Below are 14,098 nucleotides of genomic sequence, written 5' to 3' on the forward strand. Positions count from 1 at the left end.
AAAAGTAGGAACGAAAGCAATGTGATTCCACAGAACTTGAGCATTGCTCAAAAAAGAGACATGGTGATGAAGCTTTTGTCTTGTCCTCATCAGGACAGATGCAAGAATAAAAAAATTCAAGGGTGCCTATTGGTTAGCAAAAGTCTGCTCTGATTGGACCTGGCATTGCCATTTTAATTTGATTTGATTTATTGTCACATGTATTAACAGTGAAAAGTATTGTTTCTTGCGCGCTATACAGATAAAGCATACCGTTCATAGAGAAGGAAACGAGAGAGTGCAGAATGTAGTATTACAGTCATAGCTAGGGTGCAGAGAAAGATCAACCTAATGCAAGGCAAGTCCATTCAAAAGTCTGACAGCAGCAGTGAAGAAGCTGTTCTTGAGTCGGTTGGTGCGTGACCTCAGACTTTTGTATCTTTTTCCCAACGGAAGAAGGTGGAAGAGAGAATGTCCGGCGCGTGGGGTCCTTGATTATGCTGGCTGCTTTGCCGAGACAGTGGAAAGCATAGACAGAGTCAATGGATGGGAGGCTGGTTTGCGTGATGGATCGGGCTAAATTCACGACCTTATGTAGTTCCTTGCGGTCTTGGGTAGAGCAGGAACCATACCAAGCTGTGATACAACCAGAAATAATGCTTTCTATGGTGCATCTGTAAAGGTTGGTGAGAGTCGTAGCTGACATACCAAATTTCCTTAGTCTTCTGAGAATGTGGAAGCGTTGGTGGGCTTTCTTAACTATAGTGTTGGCATGGGGGGACCAGGACAGGTTGTTGGTGATCTGGACACCTAAAAACTTGAAGCTCTGGATTGTTTCTACTTGGTCCCTGTTGATGTAGACAGGGACATGTTCTCCTTTGCGCTTCCTGAAGTCGATGACAATCTCATTCATTTTGTTTACATTGAGGGCGAGACTATTGTTGCTGCACTGGTTCACTAGATTCTCGATCTCATTCCTGTACTCTGTCTCGTCATTATTTGAGATCCGACCCACTACAGTGGTGTCGTCAGCAAACTTGAAAATCGAATTGGAGGGGAATTTGGCCACACAGTCATAGATGTATAAGGAGTACAGTAGGGGGCTGAGAATAGAGCCTTGTGGGGCACCGGTGTTGAGGATGATCGTGGAGGAGGTGTTGTTGCCTATCCTTACTGATTGTGGTCTGAGAGTTAGAAAATGGAGAATGCACCAGGGAATAACTGTTCCACCAAGATTATGATTAATTCAAAAAAGGCACAATCTCTGGACACGTTCTTTCTGCTTGCAGAGGACAGGTCTCGTAGCTTCTAGCAACGCTATGTGATTAGCCACATTGCGAGCCTAACTGAAAACAAACTGGATGTTGGTCGATTCCACTAGATAGTTCAGCAAATGATATCCAATTGCAGAATCACATATAACATTATCTTCTGAGTTTTGCAAGCAGAGGCTGGTTAAGTACAAAGAACAAAGTAACTTACAGCACAGGAACAGGCTCTTCGGCCCTCCAAGCCTGCACTGACCATGGTGCCTGACTGAACTAAATCCCCTACCCTTCCGGGAACCATATCCCTCTATTCCCATCCTATTCAAGTATTTGTCCAGACGCCCCTTAAAACTCACTATTGTATCTGTAGTAAGTTCCAGGCACCCATCACCCTCTGTGTAAAAAACTTGCCTCGTACATCTCCTTTAAACCTTGCCCCTCGCACTTAAACCAATGCCCCCTGGTAATTGACTCTTCCACCCTGGGAGAAAGTTTCTGACTATCCACTCTGTCCATGCCCCTCATAATTTTGTAGATTTCTATCAAGTCGCCCCTCAACCTCTGTCATTCCCAGTGAGAACAAGCCAAGTTTCTCCAACCTCTCCTCATAGCTAATGCCCTCCATACCAGGCAACATCCTGGTAAATCTTTTCTGTACCCTCTCCAAAGCCTCCACATTCTTCTGGTAGTGTGGCAACCAGAATTGAACACTATATTCCAAGTGCAGCCTATCTAAAGGTTCTATAAAGCTGCAACATGACTTGCCAATTTTTAAATTCAATGCCCCGGACGATGAAGACAAGCATGCCGTATGCCTTCTTGACTACCTTCTCCACCTGCGTTGCCACTTTCAGTGACCTGTGTATCTGTACACCCAGATCCCTCTGCCTATCAATACTCCTAAGGATTCTGCCATTTACTGTATATTTCCTATCTTTTTTAGAACTTCCAAATGCATTACCTCACATTTGTCCAGATTAAACTCCATCTGCCATCTCTCCGCCCAAACTTCCAACCGATCCATGTCCTGCTATATCCTCTGATGGTCCTCATCGCTATCCACAAATCCACCAACCTTTGTGTCATCCGCAAACTTACTAATCAAACCAGTTACATTTGCTTCCAAATCATTTATATATATTACAAATAGCAAAGGTCCCAGCGCTGATCCCTGAGGAACGCCACTTGTCACACCCCTCCATTCAGAAACGCACCCTTCCACTGCTACCCTCTGTCTTCTATGACCGAGCCAGTTCTGTATCTACCTTGCCAACTCACCTCTGATCCCATGCGACTTCACCTTCTGCACCGGTCTGCCATGAGGGACCTTGTCAAAGGCTTTACTGAAGTCCATGTAGACAACATCCACTGCCCTACCCTCTTCAATCATCTTCGTCACTTCCTCGAAAAACTCGATCAAGTTTGTGAGACACGACCTCCCCTTCACAAAACCATGTTGCCTCTCACTAATATGTACACTTATTTCCAAGTGGGAATAAATCCTGTCTCAAAGAATCCTCTCCAATAATTTCCCTACCACTGATGTAAGGCTCACCGGCCTGTAATTACCTGGATTATTCTTGCTACCCTTCTTAAACAAAGGAACACCATTGGCTATTCTCCAATCCTCTGGGACCTCCCCTGTAGCCAGTGAGGATACAAAGATTTATCTCAAGGCCCCAGCAATTTGCTCCCTTGCCTCTCTCAGTATTTTGGGTATATCCCATCAGGCCCTGGGGACTTGTATACCTTAATGTTTCTCAAGAACTCCAATACCTCCTCCTTTTTGATCTCAACATGACTCAAACTATCTACACACCCTTCCCCAGATTCATCATCCACCAAGTCCTTTTCTTTGGTGAATACTGACACAAAGTACTCATTTAACACCTCGCCCATTTCCTCTGGCTCCACGCATAGATTCCCTCCCCTGTCCTTGAGTGGGCCAACCCTCTCCCTGGCTACCCTCTTGCTCTTTATATATGTATGGCCCATATTCTGCCGACTGCGAACATACAAAAGGATGTCTGTTTGATATGATTCACCGCCAGTCGTTGGGACATATGGCCTACATACCTCGCATTGCATTAGTACTGAAGCTCATTCACCACATTATTCATTTCTGTGGTAGGTAGCCATGTTTTTGGCTTGAAGGCAGCATCCTGTTAATGAAAATTACCACTCATATTGCTACGGCATTATAGCAGCGTGAAACGGATCGCTTAACCTGTTGCTCAAAGTTTGATATACCTTGAGCTTCCTGGGTAATTTGAAGTAAGCTGTCAAGCATTGATTTAAAATGATGTATAGGACAAGCATTGATCTAATCAAGTGAGCTATTATCATGCAGGATAGCTTTGATGCACCCTATTTCAGTCTCAAGCTTGCACTGAGCAAATGGCTCGGGCCTATTTACGAGGACCACTAAGCACACAGCCCTGCTTGAAAGCAAGTAACAAAATTATTTTAACCTTGCGTGTAACTAGCTGCCGTGTGATTTGTTCTGATGGTTCACTGCGTCTATGTTAGGGCTGCCCAAGACACGCAAAAGCGGTGTCCAATTATGCCCCATTTTATCTTGAAAGCAAGTAACAAAATTGTTTTAGACTTGAGAGTAACCAGCTGCCATGTGGCATATATGATTTGTTCTCTCAGTTCATTGCGTCTATGTTAGGTCTGCCCAAGACACGGAAAAGTGATGTCCAATTATGCCCCATTTTATCTTATTGACTGGCATAACATGAATTGGTCAAATGGTTGAGCGAGTTAACAAAGAAAGAACAAAGTACAGCACAGGAACAGGCCCTTCAGCCCTCCAAGCCTGTGCCAAATATGATGCCCTAACTTAAAAAAAACTTCTGCCCTTACTCGGTCTGTATCCCTCTATTTCCTTCCTATTCATGTACCCATCCACATGCTTAAATGTTGCTCATGTGCCTGCTTCCAATATACCTTCTGGTAGCACGTTCCAGGCACCCGCCACATCTCCCTTAAACTTTCCCCCTCTCACCCGTGCCCCCTTGTAAATGACACTTCCACCCTGGGAAAAAGCTTCTGACTATGCACCCTGCCTGTGCCTCTCAATCTTGTAGACCTCTATTAGATCTCCCCTCAGCCTCAATCTTTCCAGTGAAAACAATCCTAGTTTATTCAACCTCTCCTTATAGCCAGCACCCTCAAGACTAGGCAACATCCTTCTTTGTACTCTGTCCATAGCTTCCATGTCCTTCTGGTGACTAGAACTGCACGCAATACTCCAATTGCGGCCTAACCATGGTTTTATGTAGCTGCAATATGATTTCTCAACTCCTGTACTCAATGTCCTGGCTGACGAAGGCGAGCATGCCATATGCCTTCTTAATTACGTTGGCCACCTGAGTTGTCATTTTTAGTAAACTGTGGACCTGAACGCCCAGATCCCTCTGTATGTTAATGTCCCGATGGGTTCTGCCATTTATCGTGTAATTCACACCTAAATTTGATCCACCAAAATGCATTACCTTGCATTTTTCCAGATTAAATTCCACCTGCCATTTCTGTGCCCAAGTCTCCAATCTATATCCTGTTTTATCCTCTGACAATCCCCGGCACTATTGGCAACTCCACCAATCTTCGTGTCATCCGCAAACTTACTAATCAGACCACCCACATTCTCCTTCAGATCATTTATATATACTACAAACAAGAGGTCCCAGCACTGATCCCTGTGGAACACCACCAGCTAAAGATCTCCATTCTGAAAAACACCCGTCCAACGCTACTGTCTTGCATAACCAAACCAGTTCTGCATCCATCTAGCCAGCCCACCCCGAATTCCATGTGATTTTAGTTTTTGTACCAGTCTGCCATGTGATACATTGTCAAACACCTTACTAAAGTCCAGAAAACTACACCCACAGCCCTTCCCTCATCAATTTTGTCACCTCTTGAAAAAACTCAGTTATCAACAGTTGAGTAGCTTTTTCCACAGATACGGTGAAAAATTCCTTCATTTTGTGAAGACTATTTAAGGCCTGCATATCAATAGCAATGCAGTATCCATGTGCTCATTTGATAGTGAGCCTTTTCACTATTGTACTGTTCAAGAAAATCGTATACACTTGCGCCACATCACGGCAATCTAGACATGCTACCATTTTCTGAATTTGTATTCATTGAAGTTATGAACTTAGCAACTCTATCACAGCTTTAATGATACCAGGTATACTCAAATACATGGGTGTTGCCATGAGATCTCTCTAGATCATGGTCTCACTGACACTTTTGTCAGTTTCCGCAAGAAACGTGTTTTTAATGGCTGAGAAATCTGCAAATGGGTTCTTTACTATAGTGTACCGCAAGGTTACCATCACTGGTCAATATGCCTAGGATTCCTACAATTCCACCTGCACAAGATTGGCCTCATCAGCAACCTCATAAATAGGGCACGAGCCATTTGCTCAGCATGCAAGCTTGATGCAAAAATAAGGCACATCAAGGCTATCCTGTAGCATAATGGCTACCCCGATTAGATCATTGCTTCGTAAACTGACAAATGAGCGTGAAGCCATTGCTCGAGTGTTGAGTCTACTTGAAATTACTGTGGTAGAGGAAGGTACCTAAAAAGAATCTGAGCAATAGGTGAAACTAGCCGCTTCACTCTACTACTATGTAATAGCAACATAACTGATATTTTCCATTAACAGATGCTACTTTCAAGCCAAAAAACGTTCAGCTCATCACAAAATGAGGAAACATGGTATATGAATTTCAGTACTGGTGCAATGCCAGGGACGCAGGCTGTCTGTTCCAACAACTGGCAGATCATATCAATCAACAGGTCCCTTCGGCTGTTTGCAAATAGAGTGTTGACTATACGGCACGGTAGCACAGTGGTTAGCACTGCTGCTTCACAGCTCCAGGGTCCTGGGTTCGATTCCCGGCTCGGGTCACTGTCTGTGTGGAGTTTGCACATTCTCCTCGTGTCTGCGTGGGTTTCCTCCGGGTGCTCCGGTTTCCTCCCACAGTCCAAAGATGTGCGGGTTAGGTTGATTGGCCAGGTTAAAAAAAATTGCCCCTTAGAGTCCTGGGATGCGTAGGTTAGAGGGATTAGCGGGTAAAATATGTGGGGGTAGGGCCTGGGTGGGATTGTGGTCGGTGCAGACTCGATGGGCCGAATGGCCTCCTTCTGCACTGTAGGGTTTCTATGATTCTATGATTCTATACTCAACCAGCCTGTGCTTGCAAAACACAAAATGTGCAACATTAAATGTGATTTGCGAATGGACAACACTTCCTGAAGAATCCTAAGTGCACTATGAATCACACCAACAACCAATTTAAGATTATCATTTGGCTTGCAATGTGGCACACTTACTTGTTAGAAACTACATATATTCATATACAGGGATATGTCCTCTGAAACAAAGAACCTGTCCAGGCATTGCAACTTTTTGAATTTAAAAAAAGCATGGGATGGCGGCGGGGGGGGGAATAAACACCTCGCCCGGATTTAACTTGCTCAACCAATCAGCATCCTCTTCTCATGCAGTAAAAATTATTGCTTCCTTTGAAATGTGGCATTCTTATGTCTGTCTTCATGAGTGTAAGACAAAAAGCTTCAACAGCATGTCCCTTTTTTTAGCAGTGTAATTCTTCTATGATTCCGAGCACAATACAAAATTAACAAAGTCTGTCAATTCCAATTTCTATATTAGTCTGCACCATCAGAAACAGTAACAGTTTGAAAAGATCTCCCTTCAGATCTCTCTGCATTATAACCATTCTTGTGGGCAAATAAGATAGTTCCACCAAGGTGCTTGCTAAATTCAGCCGAGATGCTTGTGGTCATTTAAAGCTGCCTGGGCAATTTGGCATTTAGTTTTCCTTCATTGTTGAAAAGTGCCAGGTCTGGAGCTGGCACTTACGAGCTGTGAACTATGGGCCATAGCTTACATTTCATGAACTTTGGTACACCTGGAATACAGTCATTATTTTGAAAGTGCTCAATTTTTATACTTGCAATATAATAGGCTTTTAGCTACAACATTGCTTTTTAAAGGAAAGGAACTTCAGTTTTTCTTTTCAATTATCTTTAACACCAAGAAGTAACACTCCATTTCTGCACAAAATGTTGATTTTCTTTTCTTCCCAATGATCTTCAAAAATGTGTTATACGTGATTATTCTCAGTGGGATGCTTCGGACAGAATCAATTTGGAAACCATTAAAACAAATTTATAAAACTTATTAGGAAGTTTAATTTTCAAGGTGTACAAAAATGTTAACTTCCAAAATTTCCTTCAAATGTTTTAATACTTTTGCCATTTTATTTACTCACCGCCAATGTTTCTCTACTCTTCGGCTAAGGGCAATCTTTTCACCAACTTCTGTACACACTGGATTTGTGAGGACTATCTTCCCCAAGTCAGCCTTTACAGCACTGACTCTTCCTCCAGTAGAAAGGGATCCTATATTTACCATTAACACCTCATTTTTGGATAGTTTTTGTACCTAGAGGGGAAAAAAAAACACTTCTACGTTAAAATGCACAATAGTTTGTCACCTATTTGATAACTAAATGAAATTCCACTATTAAAATACACATACATGGTCCAACAGTCAATAATCTATTTGCACTTTAAATACAAAATCATAGGATACTGAACGAAATGTTCATTTTAACTACTGCAATGGAACAAGAACTACCACTGCATTATTTATTTGTACCTCCACTGAGTTCGAGTTCTAGACATTTTTATCAATCAAATCACATTTAATTTTCTGAACTTCATATACTAAGTTTGAGCAGTTTGATATATTCAGAATGTATTCTCCCAAACTGTGTGTTTTTATTACAGATATTCTATTTCAAAATGTGGAATATAAGAACATAAGAAATAGGAGGAGTAGGCCATCTGGCCCTTCGAGCCTGCCCCGCCATTCAACAAGATCATGGCTGATCTGAAGCGATCCGTGCACAACGGAACCGTGCACAACATTGAACTCACCTTTGCTGCTTTCTTGTCTCCTTCTGTACGTACACCCAGCAATCGCCTGAGAAGAAAATAAGAGATTTCCAGCTCTGTGAAGATTTCTGGGAGAGCTCCCACAGCACCAAGCACCTGTCCCACCATACGATCGGCACGGCACAGAGTTGGGTCAATTTTTGTTCCAACACCTAAAATAAAGAGTAACTAATATTGAACACTTTTTCATCTTGCTGGAGTTTTCCATTTCTAGTTATGAGTTACTTTGAGAACTCAAGTGAAGCATTTCCCCATGAGATTACTTTCTGGCCCCCAATCTATGGGAAAACATGCCTGCCAAATATGGTTGATTACCCATCGGTCTGAAGTAGCTTCTGGAGACGTTCAACGGAAATGCAATTCTTTCCAGTTTCTTAGTTGTATTTAATCAAGACCAAAGAGATGAATGGTTGAAGAAATATATTTAAGTTTTATTGGAGCATTTACCAGTATCCAATACTGAGGAATGTGAATAGTCAACCCTTTAAAAAGGCATTCATGAGTCCTGATTCAATTTAAACCATTGAGAAATTTGTGGCTACCGTACAGTTGACTGCAACAATAGTTGACAATGTTCAGTGTAATAGATACAAAACTAAAACCTGACTCCTCTGTAGTTAAACTGTCAATATTCCATTGTAAATTGGTTAGGCCACAACATGCTTTTAACAGATGTTCAATACTGTGTGGAGATTAATCAATTGCAATATGGGGGAATCGTCTCAATCTTAACAATCCCACTTCAAACAACAGGAAGGAGTATTACAGTTTAACCAGACAAACTAATAATTGTACAGATTCTAAGACACTTCTAAACATCAAAAAGCTCAACTAGCAGTATTATTCTAGTTTGTAGTTTTAAAATAAATCGGCCCTCCAATTTTTAAGTTTTATTTCACTGAACTGAAAACCTTGAATCAAATCAGCTTAAAGAACAAAATATTTCTAATCAGATAACTTTTGGCTTAATCAGCACATAATTTAATGATAAATAATGAACACCAAAAGTTTTTTTTATTAAGCATAATAAAGATTAAAGGCGAATCAATACTATATAATTGCAAAATGTTCACCGCCATACATGGTGAATGACCTTGTGGATGATATCAGCAATGTGCTAACATTGACACTTACAGGATTTTCATCAGGTAAAACCTCAAAATGGAGAGGCTTAAGTGAAACATCCTCCTTACCAATAAGGCCACCGGGTACAGCAAACTGGAGGTCATTATGTTCTGCAAAGAGTGACACAATCTTTGAAAAGATGGGTTTGCACATAAGCTTCCCTTCATGGTCTTTTGACACAATACCAGGCCGAACTTCAAGTTCCTGTCCTACCTGTAGAAAGAACATATGAAATCCTGCAGACTTTGGTGTATAAATTAAATTACATTATACATTATTACTAGACTTGTATTGTCAAAGCTGTGCTGTCAGACAGATTTTGCTCAGAACACTTTTTATGCCAACTTCTATCTAACTATCTAACTTCTAAACAGATGATAATGGATAGGCAATGGCAAACATTCAAGGAACGCATGGGGGAACTGCAGCAACTGTTTATTCCTGTTTGGCACAAAAGCAAAATGGGTAAGAAGGCCAATCCATGGCTTACAAAGAGAATTAGACCTAGCATCCGATCCAAGGAAGAAGCATACAGATTGGCCAAGAAAAATAATAGGTTTGAGGATTGGGAGTAATTTAGAATTCAGCAAAGGAGGACCAAGGGATTGATTAAGAAGGGAAAAATACAGCATGAAAGTAAGCTTACAGGGAACATAAAGACTGACACTAAGAGTTTCTATAGATACATGAAGAGAAAGAGGTTGAAGACAAATATAGGTCCCCTACAGATAGAAACGGGGGAATGTATAATATGGGGACAAAGAAGTGGCTGAGTAACTGAATACATACTTTAGTTCTGTCTTCACAAAAGAGAATACAAATCAGATACCAGAAATGTTGGAGAATGCAAGATTTAGTGACAGGGAAGAACTGAAGGAGATCAATATTCGTAGAGAAATGGTGCCGAGAAAACTGATGAGATTGAAGGCGGATAAATCCCCAGGGCCTGATAATCTACATCCCAGAGTACTTAAGGAAGTGACTCTAGAATGCATTGGTGGTCATCTTCCAGGATTCTATAGGCTCTGGAACAGTCTCTGCAGATTGGAGGGTAGCGAATGTCACTCCAATATTCAAAAAGGGAGGAAGAGAGAAAACAGTGAATTATAGACAGTAAGCCTAACATGGGTAGTGGGGAAATAATCGAATCCATTATTAAGGACTTTAAGCAGAGCATTTAGAAAGCAGTGGCAGGATCAGACAGAGTCAGCATAGATTTATGAAAGAGAAATCATACTTGACAAATCTGTTGGAATTCTTTGAAGATGTAACTAGTAGAGTTGACAAGGGGGAACCAGTCGATGTGGTATATTTGGACTTTCAGAAAATGTTTGATAAAGTCCCGCATAAGAGATTATCGTGTAAGAGGAATATTTGGGGCAAATGGGATTAAAGGTTATGGGGAGAAAGCAGGATTAGGCTATTGAGTTGGAAGATCAGCCATGATCGTGATGAATGGCGGAGCAGGCTCCAAGGGCCAAATGGCCTCCTCCTGCTCCTATCTTCTATGTTTCTATTCCTTAAAAGGCGGAAACCTCAGTAGGGCAAACTTTACAAGAGATTTAATACAATTTTAATAGGCCATATTTCCGTATAATGGCTCCATAGTGGAGAAGGGCCCTCAACTAACTTCCATACATGCACTTGTGACTAGACCTCTGGATAGGGGTCATGAAACAACTTAATCAGTCCCTTCCCTACATCTCGGGCACATCAAGGCACCCTCGTGGTATTTGAACTCTAAGCTTCATGCCAACTGAGTCAGGGTTTACATTGTATTATCAAGAAGACCACTCCAAATTAAATCCCATGGCAAGATTTGAACACAGTAAGAAGTCTCACAACACCAGGTTAAAGTCCAACAGGTTTATTTGGTAGCAAAAACCACTAGCTTTCGGAGCGCTGCTCCTTCGTCAGGTAAGTGGGAGTTCTGTTCACAAACAGGGCATATAAAGACACAAACTCAATTTACAAAATAATAAGATTTGAACCCATGGCCCCACAGCATTAGACTGGGCTTCTGGATCATTAGTTCAGTCTGAGGTGGACTAGATGGCATTGACTTCCCAAATTTCAAAGGTGAAAACATGTAAAGATTCTTAAGAATGATACCAGAAATGCAGGGTTATAGTTATGAAGAAATATTCAATTTCTTTTACCCTCCAGAATGGTAGTGGACAATTAATCAGCTAATTGGAAGAGGAAGTTCCACAAATGTCCCCATCCTTGATCACTGGGGAGCCCAACACATCACTGCAAAAGCATTTGCAACCATCTTCAGCTAAAAGTGCTGCGTGGAGGACCCATCTTGGTGTCCTCTCGAGGGCTCAAGTATCACAGATGCCAGTATTTAACTAATTTGTTTTACTTCACATGATATCAAGAAATGACTGAAGGCACCAGATCCCGCAAAGGCTATGGGCCCTGACAACATTCTGGCAATAGCACTGAAGACTCGTGCTCCTTAACTAGCCATGCCCCGAGTCAAGCTGTTCAGTATAGCCACAACACTGGAAAATTGCCCATGTATATCCGGTCCAAAAAAAGCAGAACAAATCTAATCCAGCCAATTACCACCCCATCTATTTACTCTTGGTCACCAGTAACGTAATGGAAGGTGTTCCTCGCCACTCAGCTCTTGACTTCATGACTGCTTTGGTCCAAACATGGAAAAATGGAGCTGAACTCCACAGGTGAGGTGAGAGTGACTACCCTGACCTACCTACCTAATCCCATTTACCAACATTTGGCCCATAGTGTTGAATGTTATGTTATTTGCCAAGTGCTCATCCAGGTACTTTTAAAGGATGTGAGGCAACCGACCTCTACCACTTAACCTGCACATCTTTGGGCTGTGGGAGAAAACCGGAGCACCAAGTGGAGGAAACCCATGCAGATACGAGGAGAATGTGCAAACTCCACACAGTCACCCAAGGCCGGAATCGAACCCGGGTCCCTGAAGCTCTGAGACAGCAGTGCTAATGGCTGTGCCACACCCAAAGTGGCTTTACAGATTTTAAAATTGTCCAAATGATTGGCTGGACTGGTTTTAATAATCTTGGAAAGAGATTTTCCACACTACTTTATTTCCTTATTGTCCCTTTGTTTTCATGCCCCTCCAAACAAAATTACATGGCTGGAGAAGTGGGATTTGGAAATATCTCGTTATGATTCTCCAGATCAGGAGAATGGAGCAAGCTTGATACACCAAATGGTCTTTTCTTCTCTTCTATTTCTGTATGTTGATAAAAGGGAGTAAACCGAAGTTGGAGGGTGCATCATCAAAACCAATCAAGACATATTCACTACTGAAACCGGAGCATTTGGAGGAATCCCATGCAGACACAGGGAGAAGTGCAAACTTCACACAGTCACCCAAGGCTGGAATCGGACCCGGGTCCCTGGAGCTGTTAGGCAGCAATGCTAACTATGCCACCAAAAGTGATTTCACACATTTTAAAATCGTTCAAAATGATCAGCTCGACTGGTTTTTAAATCATCCATTCAACTCATAGAATCCCTGGTCGCCCCATTGGGTCTGCACCAACTCTGTCTGACAGAGTACCGTATCTAGGTCTTTCCCCTGCTCTATCCCTGTAACCCCCAAATATTTACCATGGCTAATCCAACTAAATTCCGTATCTTGGGATACTAAGGAACAACTTAGCATGGCCAATCCACCTAACCTGCACAGCTTTGGACTGTGGGAAGAAACCGGAGCACCCTGAGGAAACCCACACAAACACAGCGAGAATGTGCAAACTCCTGGAACAAGCTAAATGTTATCACAAAACCAAGGAGCGTATCATTTTTTAAAAAAGTTCTATATTTAGTGTTGCATTTCGCATAAACCATCACTTAAAATACTGAGTCTTCAAAAGCATGACTGGTACTGCACAATGGTCAGCTGAGCAAGCAGCACAAGGCTTCTTCTGATAAGGAGATGCAGCAACTAAAAGCTCATTACTGCCACTAGCAGGAATTTGGGGGTACTGGAGACATTTGAAATGCACAAGTTAGTTTATAATAGAGGAATTGAAAACTAAAAATTTTATTAAGTTACAGCAACAAATAAATGGGTTCCATACCTATACAACTAATTGAACTCGTCAAGTGATCATTATTCCAAAACCCATCTGAGATGACCACAATCTCACTCCACCCCAATCCCGTTACTTTGATGAATATTTTATACCTTAAGCACTCCTTTCAGAATGCTGCCACCAGCCACACCACCTTTTAAATCATCTACTTCACAGCCAGGCTTGTTGACATCAAAGGATCGAATAACTGCATTAATACAAAGAAAAATGTAAAAGGAAATTAAGAATGCAACTTGCCTCAGCACCCCTCAGGACCAAGAGAAAAAGGAATAAAGTTTAAAAGCTTATTTATAGTGTCACAAATAGGCTTACATTAACACTGCAATGAAGTTACCATGAAAATCCCTGAGTCGCCACACTCTGACGCCTGCTCAGGTACACTCAGGGAGAATTTAGCATGGCCAGTGCACCTTACCAGCACGTCTTTCAGACTGTGGGAGGAAACCGGAACACCCGGAGGAATCCCACACAGGCACATGGAGAACATGCAGACTCTGCACAGACAGTGATCTGAGCTGGAATCGAACCCTGGTCCCTGGCACTGAGACAGCAGTGCTAACCACTGTGCCACAAATGCCCAGGATTCCAAAGATACTCAATGGAAATTAACAAAGATT

General features: G+C 42.0%; 1 protein-coding gene and 1 long non-coding RNA gene across 2 annotated transcripts in view; one reads left to right on the top strand and one right to left on the bottom strand.

Annotated features, from left to right (window-relative positions):
* The window catches only part of LOC144506426 (uncharacterized), a 38,304-nt gene extending 29,867 nt beyond the window's left edge, over positions 1-8,437 (top strand). Inside the window, exon 3 of the long non-coding RNA XR_013499902.1 lies at positions 8,086-8,437. This is a non-coding gene — a long non-coding RNA (uncharacterized LOC144506426). The remainder of the gene's footprint in view (positions 1-8,085) is intronic.
* The window catches only part of eif2s3 (eukaryotic translation initiation factor 2, subunit 3 gamma), a 36,149-nt gene that overhangs the window by 3,975 nt on the left and 18,076 nt on the right, over positions 1-14,098 (bottom strand). The window contains exons 8-11 of the mRNA XM_078232537.1: positions 13,574-13,668; positions 9,447-9,591; positions 8,236-8,405; positions 7,566-7,738 (exon numbers count right to left, since the gene is read on the bottom strand). Of these exons, the coding sequence (XP_078088663.1) occupies positions 7,566-7,738; positions 8,236-8,405; positions 9,447-9,591; positions 13,574-13,668 (583 nt within the window). The remainder of the gene's footprint in view (positions 1-7,565; positions 7,739-8,235; positions 8,406-9,446; positions 9,592-13,573; positions 13,669-14,098) is intronic.

Source organism: Mustelus asterias, chromosome 17 (assembly GCF_964213995.1).
Source record: "Mustelus asterias chromosome 17, sMusAst1.hap1.1, whole genome shotgun sequence".
NCBI classification, from domain to species: Eukaryota; Metazoa; Chordata; class Chondrichthyes; order Carcharhiniformes; family Triakidae; genus Mustelus; species Mustelus asterias.